Source organism: Puma concolor, chromosome B4 (assembly GCF_028749965.1).
Source record: "Puma concolor isolate L17-30 chromosome B4, mPumCon1.1.hap2, whole genome shotgun sequence".
Lineage (NCBI taxonomy): Eukaryota > Metazoa > Chordata > Mammalia > Carnivora > Felidae > Puma > Puma concolor.
Window position 1 is genome coordinate 80411809 of NC_141673.1, and position 19417 is coordinate 80431225.

At 38.2% G+C, this 19417-nt stretch overlaps 2 protein-coding genes across 3 annotated transcripts in view; both read left to right on the top strand.

The window, feature by feature from the left end:
* Positions 1-556, top strand: part of OVCH1 (ovochymase 1) — an 83888-nt gene extending 83332 nt beyond the window's left edge. Inside the window, exon 33 of the mRNA XM_086715123.1 lies at positions 143-556. Coding sequence (XP_086571249.1) covers positions 143-307 — 165 coding nt within the window. The 3' untranslated portion in view covers positions 308-556. The remainder of the gene's footprint in view (positions 1-142) is intronic.
* A 12056-nt stretch (positions 557-12612) lies between these two features.
* The window catches only part of ERGIC2 (ERGIC and golgi 2), a 41921-nt gene continuing 35116 nt past the window's right edge, over positions 12613-19417 (top strand). The window contains exon 1 of one of the 2 annotated variants that reach the window (XM_025930327.2): positions 12613-12736. The gene's annotated coding sequence lies outside the window, so the exon portion shown is untranslated. The remainder of the gene's footprint in view (positions 12737-19417) is intronic. The other variant, XM_025930326.2, reaches the window with a different exon arrangement.

Sequence of the window (19417 nt, forward strand, 5' to 3'; positions counted from 1 at the left end):
ACTGCCTATTTGCCTCTGCTGTCGTGAGCAGAAATGAGAGGTGGCAGAATGACTTACGCACTGTCTGATCACCTCTGCAGTGGAGGTGAGCATCCATTATGAATTGTGCAGCCAGAAGAACTTCTCTTTTTGCCGGTTGCAGGGAGATTCGGGAGGCCCTCTGCAGTGTGTGCAGGACGGACAATACAAGCTCATCGGTATCGTGAGCTGGGGCAGCAGTAACTGCCAGCCCACTGCACCAACAGTCTTTGCCAGAATTTCTGCCTACAGGGACTGGATCACATCTGTCACTGGAGGAGAAGTGTGATCACTAAAGAGTAGCATGGTGGAACTCTGTTCATAAATGGGAAAGGAAGTACCTAACAGCATCTCTGAAAAATAAGTCTCCGATCAGTGTTAAAAGACCCAGTGACCCTTCCTCCAACCCTTGTCACAGAGGAGCTTGGATTTGGTGTGTACATGCGTTTAATATTAAACATTGAACACAGAAAGATAATGTTGATTCATGCCTCCTGGAAATTTAAAATCTGAAATGTCATTAAATTCGTATTTAGTATGCCATGTATATGTCATTATTTGAATACAATCATATACACTTGTACTATTTTTCTAGTTTGGTAAAAATTAGAATATACAAGCAAATGTTATTCAGTCCATATAATTCTTAATTTCCCTCACACACAACAGTGCACTGAGCACAGTGAGACAGGAACGATCCCTCTAAGTTTCAGAATTTCAATGAACAGTGGACATTTAAGGAATTATTTATCAGGCTTATCCCTTGATTTTTAAATTTTTTAGATAAAATGTTAGGATATCTCAATTGTTTACAAAGCAGTTCATCTGAACCTCAGTTAACCAACATGCTCATCTTTCTAAGGTGTAGCTAAGAATAAGGGAGAAGGAACTAAGGGAGGTCCCTGAGCCAGAAGACTGAATGAAATCCACCACAGAAATATGTAATATAGAATGAGAGCCTGTAGCAACTTTTTTTTTCTTATTTTATATATTTCCACCCAAAATTTATCATTTGGTTTCCAAGATTATAGCATTCAGAAACAGAGTATAGTTCAACTTTAGGGAAGCATATATATAACCCCACGAAAGAGTAACTCATAAGGAGATAGGCAATATATTTTATCATTCTCTCTCTGATCTTTCTTTCCCTTTCTGTCATTTCTTTGTCCTCAGCCCACACACTCTTTCAATCCTTGCTCTCTTTTGCAAATGCTACAAAGGGAAAGTATTATAAATATCCTAGTATTTGGTAAAAACTTCTTCCATGAACATTGTTCTAAACTGCCTGCATTGATTTCATTTATGCTTTTTGACAGGGTCTCTGAGTAAAATGGATGATGAGATTTGGAATGGGGATTCTCTAGTTCTTCTGTTAATCTATTTTGTACGATTTTTACTTTGTCTCTTGTTGAATTTCTCTCTCTTTTTTTTACCAGATTACATTAAAAGGGATTAAAGATGGGCTGTATTAAAGTGTCCTTCCTGGGGCACCTGGGTGGTTCAGTCGGTTAAGCATCTGACTTTGGCTCAGGTCATGATCTTGCAGCTTGTGACTTCGAGCTCTGTGTCAGGCTCTGTGTTGACAGCTCAGAGCCTGCACCCTGCTTTGCATTCTGTGACTCCCCCTCTCTCTCTGCTCATTCCCTGCTCGGTCTCTCTCAAGAAATAAATAAATGTTAAAAAAAAATTTAAAGTGTCCTGTCTAAAGCCTTTTTTGCTTCACAGTGAGATTTGCTAGTGGTTAATTTTGGTGCTGGCACAATCTCCATTGTGACCTCCAGGGACAGTGACCTGGTGGTGGTGATACTTCAGGGCTCTGTCAGCAAAGGATATGGGATTAGCATCCTATGTACCACCTCGGGAAGCTGCCTGATTTTCCTACAAGGGTCAGAAGCTATTTGGTGCTCTCTTTTCAGCCTCAGTTGGCAATAATTTTTAAATTCTTCCATATTTAATCTTTTCTGTATTGAAGAGGCCTCTTAGACTGTTGTACTTGCCCTGCCTCTGGCTGAAAGCCAATTCAATTGAGGAAGGGCATACACTTTTTTACTTTGACCTTCTTTGCAAGAACTCTCCTGTTTACATTGCAAGGTCAAGCTATATGTGTGCCAGATTGCAATCAACACTATGTAAATTGAAACAGTAGGTATATAGCCAAATTTAAAGAAATTAGAAACCTAATCACCTAATTTTCCATGTATGTATTTAAAAATATCATTTTTGAGCCCCTACTATGTGGCAAATAGAGGCAACCAGAAAGAAGTTTCCCTCATCTTTAGACTCTCATTACAATGGAGAAGAATGATACACAAAGATAGTTACCATTCAACATGGCAGCCTGAGAGAGAACAACCGATACTTTCTGCAGGAATGGGTGATGGTTTTGCAGAAGCAATATTTGAGCTCAAGTATTAGTTGGTTTTGTTTTGTTTTAAAGTGATACATGCCAAACACTTATGTTAAAGAAATCTGTATCAAACTATTTTCCTATCGACAACTCTACATACTCTGAATTTCTTCTGTCATTTATGTTTTTGGAAAATGTGTTCATTCTTTTTATTTTATTTTGAGAGGGAGAGAGTGTGCAAAAGAATGGGGGAAGGGCAGAGAGCAAGAGAGAGAAATATCAGTGCCGAGCCTGACGTGGGCTTAATCTCACAAACCGTGAGATCATGACCTGAGCCGAGATCAAGAGCTGGACGCTCAACTGACTGAGCCACCCAGCTGCCCCAAATGTGTTCATTCATAAGCCAGAAATTGCATGACTTCATTTCTTCTCACGACCCCCACATTGTTTCTTTCATATGATTTTCAGCAATCTAGTTCCAGTGTTTCATGCATGTTGTCAGTTCAAGAGTCAACAATGTTAAGTCTAACAAGTATCTAATTCTCACCAAAGAGCAATAGTGTTTGGCACTGGTCTTGATTTCATCTTGGTCTTTGCTGTATTGTCACAAGATTATCACTCTCATTCTTTTCCCTACAGATATTTATAAACTAAGAATAAATTATGAAATTGTCAAATAATGGCAACACAAACAATTGTTGGGAGCAAAACATCTAAAATCTCTTAAAAAGAGGCAGAATAGGGGCCCCTGGGTGGCTAAGTCAGTGGAGCATCCAACTCTTGATTTTGGCTCAGGTTATGATCTCTCATGGTTTGTGAGTTCGAGCCCTACATGGGGCTCTGCGCTGATGGCATGGAGCCTTCTTGGGATTCATTCTCTCTCTCTCTCTCTTTCTCTCTCTCTCTCTCTTTCTCTCTCTCTCTCTCTTTCTCTCTCTCTCTCTCTTTCTCTCTCTCTCTCTCTCTCGCTCTCAAAATAAACTTAAAAAAAAAAGAGGGGTACCTGGTGGCTCAGTAGGTTAAGCAACTGACTTCAGCTCAGGTCATGATTTCATGGTTCATGGATTTGAACCCCACACTGGTCTCTGCACTCACAGCACAGAGCCTGCTTCAGATCCTCTGTTTCCCTCTCTTTCTCTGCAGTTCCCCTGCTTGTGCACTCAATCTCTCTCTCTCTCTCTCTCTCTCTCTCTCTCTCTCTCTCTCTCTCTCTCAAAAATAAACATTAAAAAAAAACTAAGAAAAAGGCAGAATATAGTGGGAGAATTTTAACAGGTTAAAAGCTATAGTCATTAAGACAGTGATTATAATATTGCTGCAGAGATTGACCAATGGAACAGAATACAAAAGCAAGAAACAATGCCTTTCTGCATTCTCCAAAATTGGCAAACAGTTGCATAGTATGACAATATAAATATAATGAGAATGTGGAGGAAGCAGAATCTCCTCACTGCTGGTGGGGCTAGGGAGTAATCAGGAACTCCAGCTTTGGAAGACTGAGACTTGATCAGGAAAATTGAAGATGCCAGTGTCCTCTGAGTCTGCAATTCTACCCCTAGGTGTATGCGCTAGGGAATTGTCTTCAACCATGGCTGCAATAAGATGTAAAATCTGGAGCTTTTTAAAGCTCCTGGCATGATTGTAATGTGCAGTCGGGTTTGAGACCGCGTCATAGAGGAAATGAGGCAACCATGACCACTGAACATGTACAAAGAATGTTTACAGAAATGTAAGTATCAGCAAAATGCTGGAATTCCGAATACCCCATATAGAAGCATGGATAATCAAAATGTAGTATACTCATGTAGGAGTAAAAAATAGAAAACAGTCCACAGGCTTTTTAGGTGAATCTTAGAAACAATGCTGAACTTAAAACGCAAATTTCAAAAGATTAGGTGCCATTGTAAAGCTCAGAAACCAGCAAATTTAAACATTATTTTGCTTAGGCTTACATCATATATGGTTAAAAAAAACAGGGAATGTAGCCCAGTATTTGGAGTAGTGGGAAGGCAGTAAGATATGCTGGAGGAACCACACACAAGTCATTTCAATGCTATTAATTTTCTAGTTAAGTTGAGTGGTGGCTTCATGGATATTATCTTACTTCATAACTTATATATGCTTCTGTATATATCAAATACACCATGTAAATCTACTTAAAGGCCTTTTTAAATTTTATTGCATTATTGTATACTCTCCCAGTGTTTTTGTGCAAATAAATGCAAACATGAATGCATATTTTTATTTTCTCCCATTAAACACAAGAATAATGTGTAAATTGTTCTAAACTTGTTTTTTTCCACTTGATCATACAGGCTGGAGATCTTTCCATATCACTGTGCTTTTTAAAATATTTTTATTGAAGTATAATTACCATACAATGTTATATTAGCTTCAGGTGTACAATATAATGATTCAACAATTCTATACATTGATCAGTGTATTCTGAATCTGTTTTATCTCATTCATCCCCCTCCCCAACTTAAGGCCATTTTAATTACACTAGTTCCTCAGGGTAGAACTTATCCTTCTGTCCGGTTAATTAGAATGTTCCACATACATCTAGAGCATTAAACCCTATCATTTTTCTGTGATTCCCTTTGTCTAGAACATGAATTGCTCTTGCGACTTGTATTTGCTGATGTCACTTTTAACAGTCAGCCTATTTGTTAATTTTTCTTGGTTAATGCTGGGAGTTACATTTTGCACTATCCATTCTCTTCTAGGGAAAAAGGGTTTAAAATGTGTCTGAATATCTTCTGAATGCCAGACATTACCTGATATTTCCATTGGGTTCCTTTAATTATTCAAGCTAATCTTTATGAAAATGTTTTGAATGTAATATTAATAACCCCTGGGCTATTAATATAGCCCAGGGCATAGGGATTAAGTGTTGGTTCTGAAGCCAGACTACTTGGGTTCAAATTCCAGCTCTATCATTAATCAGTGTTATGACTGGGCAAATTAGCCTTGTTGTACTTCTAATTCCTCATCTATAAAATGGAGGTAATAAAAGAAACCTATTCATAGAGATATCCTATAGTTAAAGGCGTTCATAAATTTAAAACACTTAAAAGAGTAGCTGGCTCCTAGTAAACTTTCAATTCATGTGATTATTATCTTGTGCATTTTCCTAAAATAAAGCTTTTAAAAAGGATTCCCCACACCCTGAATCCTTTAAAAATATTTTTGTACAAAAGGGAACAATTAAAAGTTTAAAAAGTGAGCCTCAAAATCATTTTGTTAAGTGAAAGAATCCAGTTGCAAAAGACTAATTCCACTTACATGAAGTGTCTTAAAAATACATTTATTGAGACAGCAGAACAATGGCTTATCTATGGCTATGGGTGAGAGCAGGAGATAACAAAATGGGGGTGATGAAAATGTCCTAAAATTGGATTATGGCGATGATTGCACAACTCCATAAATTTTCTAAAATCATTGAATTGTACACAGCCTTTTTCAAGTAGTTTCAGAGTTCTTAATTGCTTTAATAACTTTTATCAGGATGGGTCAAATCTGATTAAACTCTGATAGTTGAATGTGGCCAAAATCCAGCAATAAACTGTTACATGTGGCAGGAAGAGACTGTCATATATTACTTGGGGAAAGGTTGACTTTATTAAGACTTGCTCTTTGAGAATATAAGTACCTATATATCTTTTCAGTTACTCATTTCTTTATGTCTCCACGTCTTTTTCAATAATTCTCTTTCTTATCCCTAAAGGATTTAATTGGGGAATGACATCAGGCTACCTTAATAGCTTTCTGTGTGCCAACTACTTTACATATATTAATTTAATTCTAAGCCCAATCGTATCAGAAAGGCATCGTCTCTCCCATTTTACCAATGAGGAGATTGAAGCAAGAGACGTTAAGTGATTTGTTTTATATTAAAATTTTTTAAATGTTTATTTATTATTGAGAGAGCATGAGCATGTTTAAACAGCTAGTTTCACAGCAGAATTAGCGCATAGGTTTTGATGATTGCAGACCTTAATCACCATATGACAACAATGAGTGTTTTCAGAGGACAACTACTAGTGTACGTGTGGAGTTTGAACTAGGGAAATGACACTGGAAGCAGGGAGATACTGGAATGGGGCCAGCTTCATGCACACACTTGGACATGTGAATGAAAATAAAATGTAGAGGTAAAAATAAGGCTTATATGTAATAGGGGAGGTTCTGTTTTCAGAGGTCAAAAATAGTGAAAATTTCTTTGAATCCGTTAGGAATTAGTTGCCAGATGCTAATTAAAAAGACTTTACTGCAGTAGCTTGAGGGAATTAGGATTTTATTCTCTTCCCTAAATGAAGTCAGGAAACTAGGAGGCAGCTGTACAGCTATGATAGCCTGAGGCTTTTTCTGTCTTCCTCCTCCATCATCTTCAGTGTATGAATTCAATCCATAAGTCATAAAATTGTTGCTGGGGTCAGGCCATCACGCACACATTCCAAGCGGAGAAGAGGGAAGGTAAGGAGAAAAGAGAACAAATGGCTTTCATAAAACTCCTACTCAGGTGTGCCTGGGTGGCTCAGTTGGTTAAGCGTCTGACTTCGGCTCAAGTCATGATCCTGCGGTCCGTGAGTTCGAGCCCTGTGTCAGGGTCTGTGCTGACAGTTCAGATCCTGGATCCTGTTATGGATTCTGTGTCTCCCTCTCTCTCTGATCCTCCCCTGTTCATGCTCTGTCTCTGTCTCAAAAATAAATAAATGTTAAAAAAAAAAGTCCTACTCAATGACTTTTACTTACATATCTGCCCACCCTGCTTGACAAGCTTGTGAATGTAGTTCTTCATTTGAGTTTATTGTCCAGGGTTCTGGAACTAAATGAGAAAAGAGTATTTAGGCAACCAGAAGTCTCCCCCACTTCCTAATTATCATACATTGCTTTTAATTTTACTTAATTTTAATTTATACCTTTTAAAGAAATAAATGCAAAGAAATAGTGCTAATTAAAAAAAAACAATACTGTGGTTGTATAAAGCAAAAAGTATAATTTTTTTTAATGTTTGTTTATTTTTGAGAAAGAGAGCATGAGTGGGGGAGAGGCGAGAGAGAGGGAGACACAGAATCCAAAGCAGGCTCCAGGCTCTGAGCTATCAGCACAGAGCCAGACACGGGGCTCAAACCACAAATCATGAGATCATGACCTGAGTCGAAGTTGGACACTCAACTGACTGAGCCACCCAGGGGTCCCAAAATATAATTCTTTATTTCCCTGCTGTCCTTGTCCCATTTCCTCTTAATGTTTATAAAGTCCAGAAGATATTATATAACAATAGGAGTATAAGAATGAAATAACAGAGAAAATAGAAAAGAGAAATTAAGAAAATAAGAAAACTTCCTAGAACCAAAGGACATGAGTTGTCAGGCTGAAATGAGCCACTGGATACACTGCACACCAATGAAGACATGGATCCATATCAGACACATCACTGAAATTTAAGAGTACTAAGGACAAGAAAATGATGTAAGATTTCGGAGAAAAAGAGGTCTCACACAACGGGTCAGGGATCTGAGTGGCTTTAAACTTCTCATTGGGAACATTTAAAGCAAATTTTACTATGGGGACCTCTCCACTGGACTTCTTAAGTATGCCTGTGACAGAACTGCATTTTCCTGAAGGATGATCCAAGAGAGAGCAAGGAGGAAGGCACACTGTCCATTATGGCCTTTGATAGCGCGTTTAAAGCTTTATCATAATTAAATCTTTTCAATTTTTCCCTGACAAATCTCATAGCTTAACTGAATCAAAACAATTTGTTTGGTGTATAGACAAAAAGAAAAATATGGGAATGGTACTAATCTCCCAGCCTCATATTTTTCCACCTTTTGCCTCCAAAGGGAAGACTCCAATGGATTCCTATGCGTTCAACATGGAGTTGGCTTACGACAGACTGATGTTAGTGGTTTCTCCTAACTCAGGCTCAGCGATCTGCAACACTGCTATTATGGGAATACCAAGGGGGATCGGTGTGTTCTAGAACATCACCCTTATAGGATGGAAGTGATATCCATTGGGCAGCAGCCCCAATCTGTGTCAAAGACTCCGATCTTTAAGGGGGTTCCCCCCAATGTAAATACCCTCCATTAGAGGAAAATCAACTTCTGACCAAGCTTACTCCCTCAAATCCTACTTCAGGAGGAAGTGTGTGTAGGGTAAGGGAGAATGCTTATGTCTCACTGGCTTCTTTCCTTCTAAGACCCAGACAGAAAGGAGAGGCCCTTACTACTGATGGCTCAACTATCCTTTACTTAGGAAAACAAGTTTAACAAATAAAAGAATTTGCCAAGTTAGGTTCTTTTGAACAGTGATAGTAAAGTATATATTTTTTAGTCAAAGCATCTCTATCCTGACCATATATTATTTATATATTTAGATGTTCATGTATTTTTGACCTGATATGAAAATTACCTTGTAGGGACACATTCCATATATAGGATGGAAATTATTTCACCTTTTTAGCTCAACATCAATGTTAGATAATTATACCATAAAATGGAAAAATATCTTCTGCTCTGCTCAATTGAAAGTTGATTGTTTTTTTCTCTCATAGCATACTGTTATTTCCCCCTTTTTATGTACTTATGCCAGTTTGCCCATGTACATAAAAATTATACAAACATAAAGACACACAGATACAAATGTACTTGCTCCTAGATATTCTCTTCCAAAGTTCATCTGGATTTATGAATTTATAAATATTAACATCAACAGGTGAAAATTAGGTAGTGATTGTTATAGGGGTTATCAGACATTTGGTCTGGAAAGAAATTTGACTTTGAAAGCTTTTGGATGAGACACATATGCAGATAGCCTGACTCCTGAAGGCATCTGAGTTTGATGGGTGATAAAGCTTGCAGACATTTCTATTTATGTCATATTATTGAAATCAAAATTTGGGGGCACCTGGATGACTCAGTCATTTAAGTGTCCAGGTCTTGATTTCGGCTCAGGCCATGATCTTGTGGTTCATGAGTTCAAGCCCCTAGTTGGACTCTGCACTATCTGTGTGGAGCCTGTTTGGAATTCTCTCTCTCTCTCTCTCTCTCTCTCTCTCTCTCTCTCAGAATAAATAAAAATAAAAATAAGAGATTTTGGGGCACCTGGGTGGCTCAGTCGATTAAGTGACTGACTTCAGCTCAGGTCATGATCTTGCGGTTTGTGAGTTCAAGCCGTGTGTCAGGCTCTGTGGGTACAGCTCAGAGCCTGGAGCCTGCTTTAGATTCTGTCTCCCTCTCTGCCCCTCTCCTGTTCACACCCCATCTCTCCCTTTCCCTCTCTCTCTAAAAAATAAATAAACATCAAATAAATAAATAAATAAATAAATAAGTAAATAAAAGATTTATTTTGCCTACCTACAGTATGAGAGTTAAATATGCTGTCTCTTTTTAACTTAAAGTATTTATTACATTATGACCTAGGTACTTATATAAAGAATTTCATCTGCTATTAGAAGGAAATTAGTAATGTTTTTAAAAGCTTTAGGGAAAAGGGGCACCTGGGTGGCTCAGTCGATTAAGTGACTGACTTCGGCTCAGGTCATGATCTTGTGGTTTGTGAGTTCATGCCCTGTGTCAGGCTCTGTGGGTACAGCTCAGAGCCTGGAGCCTGCTTCAGATTCTATCTCCTTCTCTCTGCTCCTCCCCTGCTCACATTCTGTCTCTCTCTCAAAAATAAATAAATATTTAAAAAATAAAAGCTTTAAGAAATATAAAAGAGCTACAATTTATTTTAAAATATTGAGAATTCAGAAAAAACAGCTAATCAAATAGATGAGACAATACATCTATGATGCAAAGATGAAAAATATTAGTGAAAGAATGTTTGGAAATGAAAGCAAAATACCAACTCAAATGTTGTAATCAATGTAGAGAATATTATATAAAATCTGTATTTCAGCTGGATGTTTTTGTGTTGAAATTTACTGAAGACCATAATAAAAAATGTTGCATACACATAATACATTATTAATAACTATTAAAATAAATAGTTTACTACTATTAAGATAAATGACACCAGCCACGGTCATATATTTGTTTTGGGGCTTATTATTTGGTAACTGTATACCCCAATGTAGTATGAATTCCACAAGAATTGTCTGCTTTGTCACTAGGTCATGTTCTGTACTTAACACACCACTTGTCATATAGAAGGTACTCAGCGAATCTTTGATACATGAATGGCCAGGTCACAGTGAGTTGAGTGATCTATGGTCCCTATGATCTATTATTAGTCATACTGAAATGTTGCACAATGCTTTATAGATATTGGTGGTAAGTCTACTGAAACAGAGATATTAAATGGCAGATAGTGCCACTATAAACATACTGAAAATATTTATCCATTAGCTGACGTACCAAGTTTAAACTTGGCACATGAAAAATGATTTTTAAGTCCTAACTTGGTAGGTGATAAAATTATTTAAGAGTGTATAGCACAATGTTTGAAAATGTAAGTACACAATTTGAGTATAACATTGATAATCATGTATAATAGAAGCAAATAAAAATGAAGGCACCTGGTGTATAGCACGAAACTGAGAATAGTTTTATAAAAGGAACTGTCTGATCATGAGGACTGGTAGTTAGTAAGAAGGGGGAGGAGACACAGGATTCTAAACTGATTGAATCTAATGTTAGTGGTACCCTTGACTTTCCTACGCATAGAAGAGATGAAATAGCTTTGGGGATAATAAGATCCACTGGGAATATATCGAATTTGAGGTGTTTGTGGGGCATTCGTATATCTATCTATCTATCTATCTATCTATCTTAATTTTACTAACTTGCTAAAACTTTTACTCAAACTATAAAGAAAAAAAAGCATCATGAAAACACCTTTTGAGCATCTGTACAAATACAGGTTATTTAGGGGCGCCTGGATGGCTCAGTCAGTTATGCATCCGACTTCGGTTCAGGTCGTGATTTCGTGGTTTGTGGGTTTGAGCCCTGCTTTGGGCTCTGTGCTGACATCTCAGAGCCTGGAGCCTGCTTTGGATTCTGTGTGTCTCTCTCTCTGCCCCTCCCCACTTGTTGCATGCACTCTCTCTGCCTCTCCCTGTCTCTCTCAAAAATAAACATTAAAATAAATTTAAAAAAAAAGTACAGGTTGTTTAGCACCAGTTTAAATCCCCAATTTAAAACCTATTTCCTAATTCTCTTCTGCAGGTAATATATAATGTAATGTTTTTGTGTTAAGCAAATTGTTTCACAGATATAACACCCACCACCAATAACATAGGATTAAGTATTCACCTCACTTTGAAGTTAAGCTGAGTTTCAATCTTCAGGGGAAATTAATTTTGTCTTCATTTGGTAGTCTGGAAAATGGTGAGTTGTTTTTTAAATAAGGAGGATCAAATTAGTCAGTTTTGCTATACCGGGAATTCCAACTCTTAGGGGTCAGCTGTTATCATGAAAGCAGACTCCTCTGGAGACCAGGGACCAGATGTAACTAAGTGAACAACAGCTAGCTTCCATGCAAGCAAGAGCCCATATAATCTTAGACCCACAAAGAAGGAAGGTCTACTGGTACCTTTGTGGCTAAGGTAAAGAAACAGTTTAGATATTTATTAACTCACTTAGATCTCATAACAACCACATGAAATTGTTATTATCGCGTCATTTTTCAGATAAGGAAACGAGATGAAATAATGTGCCCATAAATGGTTGAACCGGAATTTTAACCCAGGAAATCCTAGTTAAAATTTAGCACCAGTTCCTAAAGCTCTAAGCTCTTACCCACTACAGTAAGCTTCTTCTTAAATATGTGAAGGACTAACCCTGACATGAAAAGTCTGGAAATGAAATTGCATCAGTGGAAACACTTTATCTGCTTTTATATTCTGGGATAGTTTCAATTTAGTGAAATTTCGTTTGAAAAAGGGAGTCTAAATGTTCTTGATGTGAGGAAATAAGGAGGCCAATACAGAAGTCACAAAACATGATGCAGATTGTACTGATACGCATTAGGGTTGCAAATGATAAAACCTGTGCCCAAGTCTGTCCTTAGTGATGAAGCACTCTATGAGGCGTTGAGATTCATTCTGTGGCCCCTAAGTGTCATTACAAAGGTAACCCATTCCTTCCCGGAGAAGCTGATTCCTTATTGGCCACGTGGTTACACCTAAAATACATTTCAACCTCTGTTCTGTTTAGCCACACCCCTTTCATATCGACCACACCTGTTGATTCACAAAGCGCTCCGTAAGCAAAGGGAATATCGCGAGAACTCTACATGTCTCCCATCTGACGTTTTCAACGGTGGTTGTCGCTTTTGTTCTCGCGATATTTTCGGGTGAACGGGAGCCCGGCGGCCCGGGCTTCTGCGAAACATGGCGGTCGGCTGGTACCATAACACAAGGTAAAATACTGAAAGCCCGCCGGGTGATGTTCTCCCGACTGTTCCAAGGCTGTTCCGGTAGTGAATGCGGTTAAGGGGGCTGAGAGTCTGTCATGGGGTTGGTTCCCTGTCTTCATCACTGTCTTTTGGAGAGAGGGCCGGACTGGGGAGCCGCTCCACCTCTCCCGGGGGCGTTACTGGCAGGACCCTGGGCAGCGCAGCGCGGGGGAGCTCCCCTCTTCTCAGTCCGGTATCTGTGCGCTGTCTTGCAACCGGAAGGAGTTTAAGTGCTTCTCCGATAGCTGCTAACCCTGACCCATTGCTTCTCGCTGTGCCCTGTGCCCCGGTGGCTCCTCTCGTCCTCAGGGAGAAAGGTCCCGCGTTGTGAAGACCAGCCGGATCGTGTCCCTATCTTCCCGGGTGTCTGGCTCCCCACCCCCATTCAGACCAATACCAAATTCTTGGCAGCAGGTTGCTCTCTTTCAGAAAGACCGAGGTCTTGGCCTCGTCTCCAGAGTTTCGCACGCCGCCTGGGGGAATGAGAAAGGGGCAGGTCTGGCAAGATACTTTAGGAGAGACTGGTCTGAGTCTAACTACTTTTCTTAAACCCTCGAGGTTTAAGAAACCCTCGGAAGGTAACTTGTAAATTCGTGGTAGAGAATAGCCTTGGATATAGGTTATATATAGAGTTGATAGGTCATTGTTTGAGAAAACATGTTTAGGTAACTTTTGTATTTGGGATTTAGTGCCCTCGAACTTCATGCAAAGTTACATAATGTCTGTTAAAATGTTGCAAGACTGGCTTTCAGAGGCAATTAAAGATACCTTTAAAAACAGGAGTTATTAATATGTTTGAAGTTGTATTTAAGTAATTGCCTAGCCTGATACATAAACTCTGGTATATCGCCATTAAAAGAAATGAACCAGGGTTGTTCACTGAAAAATTCAGGAGGTTTGCTTGTTTTGTTTATTGATGTCTTTAAGTTGGTGCAGTTATTCCAGTTCGAAAAACATGAAAAAAAAATAAATTTCATTGTTTTGGGAGGAGGAGGAGAGGAATTTTGTTTTGCTTTTTTTTGATAGTAAACTGTAGTACACAACTGAGTTGAAATGGCTTGAGGGTACAGATCATAAAAAATATATCAAGATTGAAAGATCTCTCAAAGGAAATCAGGCGTCTCCTGGAACATCAAAAAAGAATTAGAAGAAAAAATTTTATTTTATTTAGGGGTTAATGGTTTAATTGGAAGAAATGGTGAAACTTATTTTTAATAGACATTACCTTAGGCAGTCTAGCAGCTAACAAATCCTATTTAACAGTTTTTCTGTATTTATTCTGTTTCTGCCTTTTAATGTCACAATAGGCAAGTTAACCTCTTTGTGTCTTAGTTTCCTTATCTGCAAAATGGGAATAAGAATAATAATACCTAACTCTATAAGGTAGTTGGTGAGGATTAAATGAGTTAAAATATGCAAAGTACTTAGAACAATGCCTGGCATATAGTTAGCATGCATTAAATGTTAGCTCTTGTTATTTTAACATTTCTGTTTCCTAACTTCTGTAGTTACTTAAGATGTTACTGGGGCGCCTGGGTGGCTTAGTCGGTTAAGCATCCGACTTCGGCTCAGGTCATGATCTCACGGTGGGTGAGTTCGAGACCCGCGTCGGGCTCTGTGCTGGCAGCTCAGAGCCTGGAGCCTGCTTCGGATTCTGTGTTTCCCTATCTCTCTCTGGCCCTCCCCCGTTCATGCTCTGTCTCTCTCTGTCTCAAAAATAAATAAACATTAAAAAAAAATTAAAAAAAAGATGTTACCTTGGTACTTAGTCAAATTAAAGACTGAAGAAGACGCTTTTTTTTTTTTGATGTTTGTTTATTTTTGAGAGTGCAAGTGGGGGGGGGCAGGGCAAAGAGAGGGGGACTGAGAATCCAAGCTCTGCGCTGAAAGGCTGACAGCAGCAATCCCGAAGAACGGGGCTTCTTCAAACTGCATCAGGACCTGAGCCCATGTCATTGCTCAGCTGACTGAGCCACCCAGGTGCCCCTGAAGAAGACACTTTTTAAAGTAATTTCTTTCTGATCCCTAAAGTGATTAAACACTCTTCTTTTATGTGGTTAATATGTCTTTAAACTCCATCTTCCAGTTGCTTGCTTTCTTAAGCTGTTATCCTCTATTAATTGCTGAGGTACAAATTGCTCCTTTCTACTACATATGGTCTTATTACAGTCTAGGTCAGTACTTCTGCTCTTGGTGCTAGTTAACCCATTCTCCTTGCATTTGGAGATACTCGTTCTGTTATAAATGTATTTCTCCTGTCCCTGACCTTTTTCCACTTCAGTTTTGTATACTTTTTTTAAAAAAGTTTATTTATTTTTGACAGCATGAGTGGGGGAGGGGCAGAGAGAGAGAAGGAGAGAGAGAATCCCAAGCAGGCTTTTTACTGTCAGGGCAGAGCCCGATGTGGGGCTTGAACCCGCATGTGAGATCATGACCTGAGCCAAAACCAAGAGTCAGATGCTTAACTGACTAAGCCACGCAGGCGTCCCTCAATTTTGTACACTTTGATTCAGTAGATAGTATACTCAGTGTATTATTTGAGGAGGATTATATTTGTCCTTGCTTCACATTGCTACTAGGCACTTCCAAATTGTGTTGCCATCACTCTACAGTCTCTTCTCTTAGCTTTTCTATCACTTTATATCATCTTCATTCTGTTTGTGACATTAACTAACCTCAGATACTATCCCACTTTCCTCAAAGACTTAAACATAAATTTCAAGTATCCTACAAATGTTTGTATTTCTTTTGAGAATTAGAAACATTTATCAAATGACTCATTTTTATCTTGGTTAGAAACTGTGAGGTAGCCTTTATGCCTCCCTCCCTCCTTTTAAAGTAAAATATAATAGAGGATTCTGTGATGCTGAGGATTTTTTCAAAATTGTCACAGCTAATAAGGGCCTAGGTAGTAACCCAAGTTTTTCTGACCACAAAATTCATATTTATACCACCTTACTCAGCTTCCAAGTATACTTTTTAAAAAATAACTTTGAAGGTTATTACGTTTATTTGAATTATGTTGGGGTAAACAATTTTAAGAATAACAATAACTCTTGTAAAGGGTCTAAGTTGTAAAGTGAAAAGAATTAAGTACTTTTGGGTGATAGTATTTGTCAATTGAAACTAAGTTATCTTTCATAAAAAATTTTTAGTGTAAAGTATTCTAATGCAATATAATCAAATAATTTAAAGTTATAGATAAGTAGTTTTGCTTTTTGTTTCTGAAGTTTGTTGATGTCCTGGATAATATCTGTTTTGTGTCCTTTGTCATTCTTATTAATGGCTTGTATTAGTTTCACGGGGCTGCTCTTACAAATTCCCATAAACTGGATGGCTTAAAAACGTCGACATTTATTATCTCACAGTTCTGGAGGCCAGCAGATGGAAATCAAGGTCTTGGAAGGCCATGTTCCCTCTGGCTGTTCTAGGAAAGAACCTTCCTTGCGTCCTGTAGCACCTGGGTACTCCTTGGCTCTTCTTGGCTTGTAGATGCATCACTCTTATCTCTGCCGCTGCCTTCACTTGGCATTCTCTCCTGGTTGTGTCTCTTCAAATGGACTTCTGATCAGAACAAGAGTCATTGGATTTTGGGTCACCCTAATCCAGTTGATCTCATCTTAACTAATTACATCTTCAAAGATTCAGCTACCATATTTCCACATAAGGTCCATTCACAAATACTAAGATTAGGACTTCCATGTATCCTTTTAGGGGACCCAGTTCAACCCACAGCATGGTCATATATATTAACCAATTAAATATTTCTCATATTGCCAAATATATATTAAAAATAGAAGTTAGCTCATAAAATGTGGGTAGCAGGAGTAAAATTGTTTCTCCATTTTTGTTTGGAGAAGTAAACTTAATTGAGCAGACTGTAAAAGGTGTCATGAACTCTGTTTTAATTTTAGCAAAACATTTTATAGTCTCATATTCAAATGGATGCAATGATGAACTATGGGCTTTGTTGACATTATTTAGATTGAGGGTTGATAATGTGTGTGTTCCGGCATGAAAGGTGGTTTCTTATTTCTTATGCAGTTTTTCAAAGCATTGTCTTAGTCTCAACTATTATCAATGACTTCGTGGACTTTTTTTTGTTTGTTTGCTTCTTAATAACATGACAGCTTAGGGAAGATATTGAAGAAAACAGTCTGGAGATTGGGAAAGTATGAGGAGCAGCACCAACCAGTGGGCAAAAAATTCTAATGCAATGGCTTCTAAATTTTTAGATTATGTGGACCAGCACAAAATATAGAGGAATACAGGGAAAGGGGCTGGATTTGAGGACTGATGTAGAATTGCAGTTTTTAATTTCAGTAAAGCAGGACATCCAAAAACAAAAGGAACAAAAACCTCTATTACCCACTTTTATCATTTCATAAAAGAATTGACACACATAAAAAAGGAAGGAAATAATCTCCAATAAAATATTTTTAAATTGAATAAATTTAGCTTAAAAGTTTCATTTTTTTTTTTTTTTTTATTTAGGTTCAGAAAATTTTCTAATAGCATGGCAGTGACTTCTGGAAACCAGTGATTTGGCGTATTTCTAAATGCATTTTTAAAAGTGGCTGACCAAGCTAGACGGTGAAGGAAATAGAGTGAGGATGGGAGCAGTGGGACGGGATAACGGGGAGAAGTCCAGTGTACTGAAAACACAGGGAAAATGAACAAATTCTGTCCTAGTTAGGAAATTAAAGAGCTGGAAGGATAATTGGTTCTGCTCAGAGAGGAAAACCAGTGTTTTGGATTTTGGAGATGGAGCTGTTTTGGAAGTTAAGAGAAGCCAAAAATGGTCTCGCTTGTGTGTGGCTTTGCATAGATGGAGGTCACTGGCTTAGAAAATCTGTTACATTTACATGGTAAAAGCATTATCATTGTGAATAAATGCCGCAGGATGAGTGTCATAGGGTCATGACTTGCAAAGGACTGTGAAGGAATGGGGAAGAAGAGAAGCATATTGAATGATCCAGGTGCTAAAGTTACTAAGGCAATATTAAATAGATCCAGACGTTACTAGAAGATGATCACAAGTACTGAAGTATCAGTGTGCACTGTGGTTTGGAGCATGGACTCTGGAGCCAAGTTGTTTGGGTTCGAATACAGGTTCTACCACTTGCTGTGTGTCCCTTTAGATACTACCTGACTGTTCTGTGCCTCAGTTTCCTTATCTATAAATGAGAATAAAAATAGTATCATCTTTATAGAGTCGTTTAGAGGATTAAATGAATAAATAAATAATTCAAATAATACCTAACGTAAAATATGAAAGCTATAATTCTGGGTAGTATATGTGTTCATTATTATTTTTTTAAAGATTTATTTATTTTTGAGAGAGAGAGTGCATGTGCATGAGTGGGGGGTAGGCAGACAGGAGGGAGGGAGAGAATCCCAAACAAGCTTTGCACTGACAGTGCAGAGCCTGATATGGGGCTTGAACTCTCAAACCATGAGATCATGACCTGAGCTGAAATCAAGAGCCAGATGTTCAACATACTGAGTCACCCAGGCACCCCTGTGTTTATTATTATTAGAAGTAGACTTGAAAAGGGAAGAAATGGTTGAGAAATCATAATAAAACACCGACTGCCTTACCTGGTGAGTCTCAGAAATGAAGTAAGGATTTGAAGGGTATTACCACCAGGAGAATGTCAAGTGTCATGAAGAAAGCAGATAAAAGGATTGCTTTCAGAAAAACAAGTTATTGGACAACTTGTTCATATCAGAACAGTGGCTCTGTAGAGTAGAGTGGCAAGTATTGGAGATGGAATGAGTTTCTTTGATGATGCAGGTTAGTGCTGGACTAACAGGAATGGGACAGGAGGAGTAGCAGAGTGGCAAGGTGCTCCATTGTAGAAGAGCAATCATGGAAAACAGGAATGGAAAATGCTAGATGGAGGTGGGGAGGTAGCCAGGTAGGAGGAGTGCTGAATAAGCTGTGTGAATTGTTAGAAGTTTATAAAACTTACTAGCTGCTTGTCATATCTTTATATTTATATATAATATAAAAGAACATATTTATAAAACTTATAAAAATATAGCAAGTTTAGGAGTAAAATTCAGTCTTGTCATTTGCTCAGCCATGCTATACCTATTATGTGCCAACCACTGTTCTAGGTACTAGGACTACTATAATGAAAAAAACAAAAATTCCTCTCCTTGTGGATCTTATATTTTTATATATTTACTTATCTTAACTGTTTTGATTGGTAAGCTGTGCTATCATGGGTATTTCTGGGAAAATTTCCTTCCTTTGTATTTTGGAGAATGTGCCACCTTTCTTTTTTTCTTTCCTTTCATATTTATTGTATACCTCTGTGCCAGGCATTGGAGATACACAGATCAAGTTAGGGTTCCTGCCCTAACATTAGAGTGGAGAAAACAGAAAATTAAACAAGCAATTAATTGAGTCTGAATTGCCTTTGGAATGACCCCATGAAAATATCATAGAAAGCCAAAATATATGTCTGTGGAGAGATTTGTACTGGGAATAAAGATTTGAGAAGAATGGGCATATAAATGGAAATTGAAGGGAGGGGAGATCACTAGGAAAGAGAGTCGGAGGAGCGCCTAGAGCTGAATCTGAGTGGAAGAAGAATCTGCGTAGTAAACCAAAGGTCTTAGAGATAGAATGAAAAT